General features: G+C 38.2%; 1 protein-coding gene across 4 annotated transcripts; it reads right to left on the minus strand.

Moving 5' to 3' along the window:
• Positions 1-2275: 2275 nt before the first annotated feature.
• Positions 2276-5899, minus strand: LOC103518446 (thioredoxin-like). Of its 4 annotated transcripts, none has more exons than XM_026830241.1 (4): positions 5658-5899; positions 3527-3739; positions 3096-3189; positions 2276-2377 (listed from the first exon to the last, which is right to left on the minus strand). In XM_026830241.1, exons 1-4 carry the CDS (start codon positions 5748-5750, stop codon positions 2340-2342), a joined length of 438 nt encoding a protein of 145 aa, XP_026686042.1. In that variant the 5' UTR covers positions 5751-5899; the 3' UTR covers positions 2276-2339. The 4 variants fall into 4 exon arrangements, with proteins under 4 accessions (XP_026686042.1, XP_026686041.1, XP_008481735.1 ...); XM_026830240.1 differs by having other exon boundaries at positions 3096-3171; positions 3509-3739; positions 5658-5895; XM_008483513.2 differs by having other exon boundaries at positions 3096-3171; positions 3509-3814; positions 5733-5890.
• Positions 5900-9749: the final 3850 nt, after the last annotated feature.

Here is a 9749-nt window from a genome sequence, read left to right on the forward strand (position 1 = left end):
CTTGTCGTCTAATACATAAAGCTCTCAGAGATGAGGTAATTAACTTGTCCCTCGAATTTACTCTCCCTTAGGCCGGCCATACACGATGAGTTTTATCTCATGAGATTTAACTCATGAGATATCTCATGAGATAAATCTCATCTGATGCGATACAGTACATAAAGCTCTCAGAGATGAAGTAATTAACTTTGTCTCTCGAATTTACTCTCCCTTAGCTTTGCAGAAGAAAATTTCTTGATGGCTTTTCGGAACGGAATCTCTCTGTGTCTGGAATTAAGCTTTTTTTTAATGTTTTATTTTACAAGGTTAAAAAGTTAGACATAATTCCTAGAACCTGCTACGTACAGACTACATGACACAGTTAATTGAAGTTTTTTTTTTCAAAGAAAAAAGAACCTTTTCCCCTCCTATCTGCTCTTGGCTATTTTCGTTTTTCGGTAAGGCTTTTTTTTTAACTATGATTCAATTTTTTGTCGAAATATAATAAAGGAAGATAGAACCTGCTACGTACAGACTACATGACACAGTTAATTGAAGTTTTTTTTTTCCAAGAAAAAAGAAACTTTTCCCCTCTTATCTGCTCTTGGCTATTTTCGTTTTTCGGTAAGGCTTTTTTTTTAACTATGATTCAATTTTTTGTCGAAATATAATAAAGGAAGATACCGTCTTTTACACGGAAAATTAATATACCTGAGTTTTAGACAGTGGCACATTACCATTTATTTTCTTTTAATAGTTTTGGAAAACCGGAAAGAAAGTCAGGAAGCATTGTGCCCATCTTTTGCAGTAAAAAAACCCACAGTTTTGGATAATTATATCTTTCTTTTGTACCAGGTTTGTGCTCTTAAGAAAACGTTTCGTCTCAAGTAAATACAAACTTTCTCAAAAGTTAAGTGAAGTTTTCGCGAAACTGTGGTATTTGAACGTAGAGTTTTCTAGAGTTTGAAGCAAATGTGAGATAAAACTCTATCTCCACAGTTTGAGGGAAAATATCAAATTCAAATCTCGATAATTGAGTTTTACAAATTTGATTGGAAGGAAAATTTCCTCGGATGCAATTAAAGTCACATACGATGCAATTAAAGTTCGTTCTGCAACTAAGCATTAATTTGTTCTTCTCTCTGCTAGCTAATCTCCCAGGATTATTAAATATGATTTAATCCCTTTTTACTTTCCTTTTTGTTTCTTCCTTTTGACAAATCAGACCAAGCTTTGTTTCAGCTAGAATAAAGTCGCCAGAAGGAAGGATTAGTGACTGAGTGCGAGGTGATGGTGGGAGGATAGGTTTGTAACTTTGTGTTCTAGTTCTCATTGGCAACTTGTTGGGAAATAAGACATGACTTGCTGGGTATTAAAGGAAATTGTAGTAAACGGCTCAGTCATCTAGCGTCATTAGGTACCTACGAACCTCGAACGTCATCGTCATCTTCCTTTTCCAGAAGTTTTCTCCTAAAAACAGACATACCTAACCGGTGTCCTCGCGAAACGCCAAACCAGTGTTTCATGCTGCTGCATTTTTTTTTTTTTTTTTTTTTTTAAAAGGAAAAAAAAATTGGTGAGGGGATAGGTTTGTAACTTTTTGTTCTAGTTCTCATTGGCAACTTGTTGAGAACTAATATTTACATTTACGTATTAAAGGAAATTAATTGTAGTAAACGAAAACGGCTCAGTTATCTAAGCGTCATTAGGTACCTACGAACCTCAAACGTCATCGTCATCTTCCTTTTCCAGAAGTTTTCTCCTAAAACAGACATACCTAACCGGTGTCCTCGCGAAACGCCAAACCAGTGTTTCTTGCTGCTGACTGAACTGATTTAACCTGAGGAAACTCCGCGGTCGAAGCGAGGTCCTCAGTCTTATTCCAGTCGTGGTCGTATTCAAGTCGGAATGTAATGCAGTTTTAAGCGTAATTGCCCCGGCGGTTCGGCGCTGATTTATTATTAATTATTGCGTTTCTCTTTTATTTTATTTAAGTTTGATTAATAATAATCCTATGTAGATTTTGGAAATTTGGGCTCCACCGCGTCTCAAGGAGTTCTGCTTGGACTCTTTACCTGACATTGGCACGATCACTATTTTAGTATTTTGACCTTCAAACGCTTCAACTTGCAAGCAGGAAAAACACGTGTAAGCCGGTAGCGTTTCGATTTCAAACGATCGTCAAAGGGTTAGTAGGTTTCCATTTCAGACGCATCCATATAAAACCTCTTCAGATGTCTAAATTTAAAGTACTAATCTTCCGAATCACAAAGACCTTTTAAATAAAAAGAAATTATTTCAATGTGTGTGGTTAATTTACTTTAATTTAAAAATCCAATGTTTCACATATTTCTCCTTGCTCACCATTTCAGTTTGGACACAATATTCTCAATGACCTTGACGTCACTGGAAACTTTGGGACCCCAAAATACGAAATTATCGTCTGGTAGATTTGTTTTATGAAAATAAATTTCGGTCATTGCGTGTAGGGGGGCGCGGGGCCGGGTGGGTCGGGGTTCATTATTCCCATCGACTTATCATAAATCACGCAAGTGTCACGCTGTTCTAATGTTGAGTACGAAAACATCAAAAAGTTTCATCAATGAACAAAACATCAACATTCAAAGTTTGCAATTTTCGCAAAGATTTAACAAAATGATGGGTATTTCCCGCCCTTTGTTGATGTTGTCTTGTTTGACACAAATAATTTTACTTTCCTTATCCTATCGTCCTATCCTATATTAAGGAAAGTAATGTTATTATGGGGCACAACCAAATGAAAATTTTTTTCGAGATAGAGTCCTATTCCGATGTAAAAGTACCCAAAAAGTGCATTGGCGCACTCCGTTCGACACAAATAATATTTTACTTTCCTTATCCTATCCTATACATATTAAGGAAAGTAATGTTATTATTCGCGGCAATTGATTCACTGCATTCTAGGCCGTCGTGCCTTGCACAGGTATCAATGCACAGTTAAACTGTAACATGAATGTCTGGTCTTAGGCCGACCATTGAACGTGTGAGTTCCGTCCAGTGACATTCATGCAAAACTAAACGTCACGTGACCGGCCTTTTTGCTTCTTATACCTATTTCCCCCCCCCCCCCCCCCCCCCCTTATCAACATTGCCTTTCACCATGTCTACTTCCTTCCCATTTCGGAACCCCATTACCGTAGGTACCGCTTCTATGTTATATCTCTCGACAATGTCCTTAGTATTCTCTACGTTGACTTTAATGAAATGGACATGGTCGGTATTCTTCATCACCGCGCCCAACTTGTCCTCGAACACCTTGCAGAAGTGGCACTGGGGTTTGTAGAAATACGCCAGGATGGGGGCTTCCTTCTCAGCGAGCTTCTGCCGAAAGTGCTAGTACCTACGGTAATGGGGTTCCGAAATGGGAAGGAAGTAGACATGGTGAAAGGCAACGTTGATAAGGAGGTCATTGAGAATATTGTGTCCAAACTGAAATGGTGAGCAAGGAGAAATATGTGAAACATTGGATTTTTAAATTAAACGCTTCAATGTTATATCTCTCGACAATGTCCTTAGTATTCTCTACGTTGACTTTAATGAAATGGACATGGTCGGTATTCTTCATCACCGCGCCCAACTTGTCCTCGAACACCTTGCAGAAGTGGCACTGGGGTTTGTAGAAATACGCCAGGATGGGGGCTTCCTTCTCAGCGAGCTTCTGCCGAAAGTGCTGTCCGTTTTCAATCTCCAAATGGGACATCCATCGCTTACCCATGTCGGTCTGGGGAAGGTTTCTGTTGGCCAAATTGCTGAGGAAGAATGAGTTTGTGATGTGTGTTCTTACGGGTTTTGAGATGTGTTGTAAAAATGACATTCGAAAGTGCTGTCCGTTTTCAATCTCCAAATGGGACATCCATCGCTTACCCATGTCGTTCTGGGAAAGGTTTCTGTTGGCCAAATTGCTGAGGAAGAATGAGTTTGTGATGTGTGTTCTTACGGGTTTTGAGATGTGTTGTAAAAATGACATTCTTTGGATTGGTGTGGGTTTTTAGAAGTGATTCGATTTGTACGAGCAATTTGGAATGGTCTGTTTTAGTTTTGGATTTGAGATTTGGTAATTTATGTGCTATTCTGAATATTGGCCTTATAAAGATTTGTAGTTTCATGTTATTGGTTCGAATATTCGTAATGGTGCATAGCTTTAGTAGGAAGCTAGGAAGAAACTCTAGTCCTATTCTGTAGGTAGTGCTTCTTGAAAGGTTATGCAAATTTACATTCAGGGAGGGAAATTACGAAACATGAATCTTCAGTTTCCACATACATATAACCGAGAAAGAAAAGGTTGAACGTTGGGTACCTCCATAATTTCAAAGTAAAATCATATTTTCCCGTTGCATAGCTTCTTGGGAGCATAAATTTAAATAAACACATTCAACAGAAAAGAGCAAACTGCAATGGATTACATAAAAAAAAAGTTCGGATATTCTAATAGAACACCATCAGGTACATCGCATTAAGTTGAAACACATGTTTCCAAGCTAAAGCTAGAGAACAATTCTAATATCGTAGGTAGCTATTATAGGCAGATTTTATTTTGCTATGTAGGTAAGTATGAAATACAATTTTATTTCAATTGTTTATTTAAATCATTTCTCGCGAATTTCAAATGAGAACCCCTATTTTTTATTTCACTTTCGAATTCTACGTCGAATTTCACATAACATCTTAATTACAATGGGGTAAAAGCCGTCGTATTATTGGTGGAGATGTCAGAAACCCACAATATTCCACTACCTATAAGTTATACTAGTGGTTGACCCGTCCTTTGTACGGGACCACCACACACACACAAATACACTCCCCCCCCACACACCACACCCATCACACACATCCTTTATAAGGCCAATATTCAGAATAGCACATAAATTACCAAATCTCAAATCCAAAACTAAAACAGACCACTCCAAATTGCTCGCACAAATCGAATCATTTCTAAAAACCCACACCAATCCAAAGAATGTCATTTTTACAACACATCTCAAAACCCGTAAGAACACACATCACAAACTCATTCTTCCTCAGCAATTTGGCCAACAGAAACCTTCCCCAGACCGACATGGGTAAGCGATGGATGTCCCATTTGGAGATTGAAAACGGACAGCACTTTCAGCAGAAGCTCGCTGAGAAGGAAGCCCCCATCCTGGCGTATTTCTACAAACCCCAGTGCCACTTCTGCAAGGTGTTCGAGGACAAGTTGGGCGCGGTGATGAAGAATACCGACCATGTCCATTTCATTAAAGTCAACGTAGAGAATACTAAGGACATTGTCGAGAGATATAACATAGAAGCCGAGCCATTTCGGACGTATAACATATATTATACTTAATTACAACTCTGTTTTCTCGAATCGTTCTGGAGTGATGTATCACGCAACGGTTTTCATTCAGGGCACCTCCAACGTTAGAAACGTTGTGTGTCAAGCGGCAACATTGGGGGACAGGACGAAAATTAAAAAGTCAACATTGGACAACATGGCCGTGAAAAAACGAAGTCGTGTTCAGATGCGATTAAACTACACACATTGAAATAATTTCTTTTCATTTAAAAGGTCGGTACTTGTGCAGAAGTCACGTCCATGGAATATTGCTACCAAAGGAACTGGCACAAACGAGCAGTGACCAGTGTTATTATAGGGTTGCCTGGGAAAGGTTTCTGTTTGCCAAATTGCTGAGGAAGAATGAGTTTGTGATGTGTGTTCTTACGGGTTTTGAGATGTGTTGCAAGAATGACATTCTTTGGATTGGTGTGGGTTTTTAGAAGTGATTCGATTTGTACGAGCAATTTGGAGTGGTCTGTTTTAGTTTTGGATTTGAGATTTGGTAATTTATGTGCTATTCTGAATATTGGCCTCATATAAATTTGTAGTTTCATGTTAGTGGTTCGAATGTTCGTAATGGTGCATAGCTTTAGTAGGAAGCTAGGAAGAAACTCTAGTCCTAGTCTGTAGCGCTTCTTGAAAGGTTATGCAAGTTTACATTCAGGGAGGGAAATTACGAAACATGAATCTTCAGTTTCCACATATAACCGAGAAAGAAAAGGTTGAACGTTGGGTACCTCCATAATTTCAAAGTAAAATCATATTTTCCCGTTGCATAGCTTCTTGGGAGCATAAATTTAAATAAACACATTCAACAGAAAAGAGCAAACTGCAATGGATTACATAAAAAAAAGTTCGGATATTCTAATAGAACACCATCAGGTACATCGCATTAAGTTGAAACACATGTTTCCAAGCTAAAGCTAGAGAACACACTATTCTACATTGTTGATACTCGCTATACCAGATCCAACATCAAGATAATCCCTGGTAGAGGATACAGGATATTCATTCAGTTTTATGCTAACCACAACCAGTGACTTTTGTAGTCAGTGGCTTTTGTAAGGCAGAGATAGTTTTGTAGTTGGTACTTTTATAAATAGTTAGTGACGTTTGTAAGTCTGTGGTACATACTTCATTTCCATTTCTCAATGTCTATTTGTCAGAGTGTAAGAGTACCACTTCAGCAATCAAATCTAAATGGGGTTGAATTGGACTCAAAAAACTTTGCGCTAGAAAGCTAGATTATCAGGTGGTCACACAGGTTAAGCTAAGCTGGGTCGGGTCATTCCATTTCTTTTATAATTATTTATATGGTTTTATTTATTTTAATAACTTCAAGTACGGTAGAAACGTGAAAAACTTTCTGCTAAAAAATTAATATCCAACTCTGTCTGGTCCAACATGTGGCAATAATGTTCCAAATTACAAAACATGTTGCAATAATGCACCAAAAGTACAACATGTTGCATAAATACACCGAAATTTTCACCCTTGCCATTACGTGGGCTTCAAAATTGCCTTCGTTGGCACAAAAAGTTATTAAAATTTTCGCTGCTTTCACACTTTACTATGGTCGTCAGCAAATTCCACACCAGACACCCCTACCCATGAAAATTTCATTTGTACCCGTTCATAATATGCAGTTTATGCATGTTAAAATATGCATTAGGTATGCCTATTTTACGTGTATTAAATGCCCATTTTATTAATAATTATGCCTACTTTGCAGTCGGGAGTATTATGTTTTGCTCTTGTCAATTGAATAGAGTACCTACATAATAATATGTAGGTATTAAGTTACTTGTGTAGGTAGATTTTATTTTGCCCTTTTGCCTGTATAGGTAGGCAGGTAGACATGTGTAGGTATGTATTTGTGATTTTGTTATGTGAATGTTCTAATATCGTAGGTAGCTATTATAGGCAGATTTTATTTTGCTATGTAGGTAAGTATGAAATACAATTTTATTTCAATACAATTGTTTATAAAAGTACAAATGTTTATAAAAGTTCAATACAAATGTTTATAAAAGTATGAAATGCAATTGTTTATTTTTAATTAGCGGACCTAATTTAGAGACAAGGCCATTAGCGAGATGTTATGTGTATTTTGCTACATTGTACCAATCTACCTATGTATTGTATGGTACAAGATATGGGTACCCACTACCCAATTATCTATCTAACTAGGAACCTACCATTATTTAATACTTGTGGAGTAAAAAGTGAAAAGTGGAAGAGTGTGGATTTGTGGAATAATCCACAGGAGTCTAATACTGATCCACCGTTCTATCATCCGCATAGTCCCTCCTTCTCCTCCACCTCTTCTTCCTCCTTCTCCTCCTCCTCTTCCTCCTTCTCCTTCTCCTCCTCCTCTTCCTCCTTCTCCTCTTCCTTCTCCTCCTCCTCTTCCTCCTTCTCCTCTTCCTTCTCCTCCTCCTCCTCCTCCAGATCTAGGTCTGTCAGACGTTCTCATTGGGTCACTAACAATATAGTTTTGTCCCACCCTATATGTATTAGTTATCCTACCCTATATGAATTTCAAACCACCCTATATATATTTTGGGAGGCACTCACACCTGTCTGCCAATATTTAAAACCTCCTCCACAATTTTCGGGAATAGCTCACCAGAATTTCAGGAGTGGTTTATTTTTTTCAATATATTCAGCAAAAACAAGTTGGGATTTCTTGCGATGTTTTTGAATAGCAGCAAAACGTTCGGAAAAGAATTATGGGGATATGTACAGACACCTTTTCAAACGCAACAGTGCCGAAGAACTATAAAAACAGAAGCCGAAGAGAGAGAAAATGTAATGTAAATGCAATTTCTTTGTGTTATTATGTCACAACTTTGGTGCTCACTGCAGCATTGTAGGATTTTCCCAATAAGTATCTCAATAATACTAACAACCAATGTTTACCTACCATGCTGGCACCGGTCGCTATGCGCATTTACATGTCATAGCTACGCTCCAGATCTAGGTCTGTCAGACGGTCTCATTGGGTCACTAACAATATAGTTTTGTCCCACCCTATATGTATTAGTTTTACTACCCTGTATGAATTTTATCCCACCCTATATTTTGGGAGGCACTCACACCTGTCTGCCAATATTTAAAACCTCCTCCACAATTTTCGGGAATAGCTCACCAGAATTTCAGGAGTGGTTTTTTTTCAATATATTCAGCAAAAACAAGTTGGGATTTCTTGCGATGTTTTTGAATAGCAGCAAAACGTTCAGAAAAGAATTATGGGGATATGTACACCTTTTCAAACGCAACAGTGTCGAAGAACTAAAAACAGAAGCCGAAGAGAGAGAAAAGAAAAGGTTACTGACGATTTTTCCTTTAGTTTGGGGTGTATTTTCCTTTCGGAAAATTGACCACTGCTCCAACCGAATTGTTTTTTCGGTGATGTCAATTTTGACTGCATGATACAAATTTCTTGACCCCGCCGGGAATCGAACCCGGGTCTCCTGCGTGCAAGGCGAGTGGAGTGACCACTACGCCATGGGAGCTGACAGAAGAGAGAGAAAAGAAAAGGTTACCTACTGACGATTTTTTCCTTTAGTTTGGGGTGTATTTTCCTTTCGGAAAATTGACCACTGCTCCAACCGAATTGTTTTTTCGGTGATGTCAATTTTGACGAAAATATTATAACCCGTAAATGAAATTTCATCATTGGTTTAGGCTAGATCCGGCCTAAAGTAGAATTACTAGTATTCCGCCCTAAAGTCGGCTCTCTTGAGAAAATTTTCTCCATGAGTCTTGAATGGTTTGTCCAATTTTGATCAAATTTGGCTGAAAAACCTGTGGACATGTGCTGATTTGCAGCATTGTCTTTTTTGGATTTTCAAGATGAATCGGACCTATTTTGAACCAATGCCTGTAGGAAATGGGCTGAAATATTTTTGATGGTCAGTTTTTTTACGAGATCTAGAGTTGAGAAAAATTTCTCCATGAGTCTTGAATGGTTTGTCCAATTTTGATCAAATTTGGCTGAAAAACCTGTGAACATGTGCTGATTTGCAGCATTGTCTTTTTTGGATTTTCGAGATGAATCAGACCTATTTTGAACCAATGCCTGTATAGGAAATGGGCTGAAATATTTTTTATGGTCAGTTCTTTTACGAGATCTAGAGTTTACTGATCCATTAGTTTCAGTTTCCACCACCCTAATAATTACATTCCATACGACACTAGAGAATTGGAATTTGGCATTGTTTCTCTTAACATTTTATTCAAGAGAAAGTGTTGGGGAGGGAGGGGGGGGGACAGAAATATGGGGGGTAAAGGTTTTAACTTGTCAGGTTTCGAACAATCTCCCACCCACCTCACTCCTGCCCTTCCTAGAGCGAGAAGAAGAGAGAAAGAAAGAGAGAGAGAAAGGGAGAGAGAAAGGGAGAGAGAAAAA

Source organism: Diaphorina citri, unplaced genomic scaffold (genome assembly GCF_000475195.1).
Source record: "Diaphorina citri unplaced genomic scaffold, Diaci psyllid genome assembly version 1.1 scaffold2196, whole genome shotgun sequence".
Taxonomy (NCBI): Eukaryota; Metazoa; Arthropoda; class Insecta; order Hemiptera; family Psyllidae; genus Diaphorina; species Diaphorina citri.

What these genes read in the sequence shown, in the direction of transcription:
- LOC103518446 (XM_026830241.1), bottom strand. Translation starts at nt 5,750, where the DNA reads ATGTCATTCTTGCAACACATCTCAAAACCCGTAAGAACACACATCACA. An exon ending in CAAACAGAAACCTTTCCCAG is followed by an intron (nt 3,740 to 5,657) that starts GCAACCCTATAA and finishes AACCTTCCCCAG; the next exon opens with ACCGACATGGGTAAGCGATG. An exon ending in ACGTAGAGAATACTAAGGAC is followed by an intron (nt 3,190 to 3,526) that starts ATTGTCGAGAGA and finishes AATACTAAGGAC; the next exon opens with ATTGTCGAGAGATATAACAT.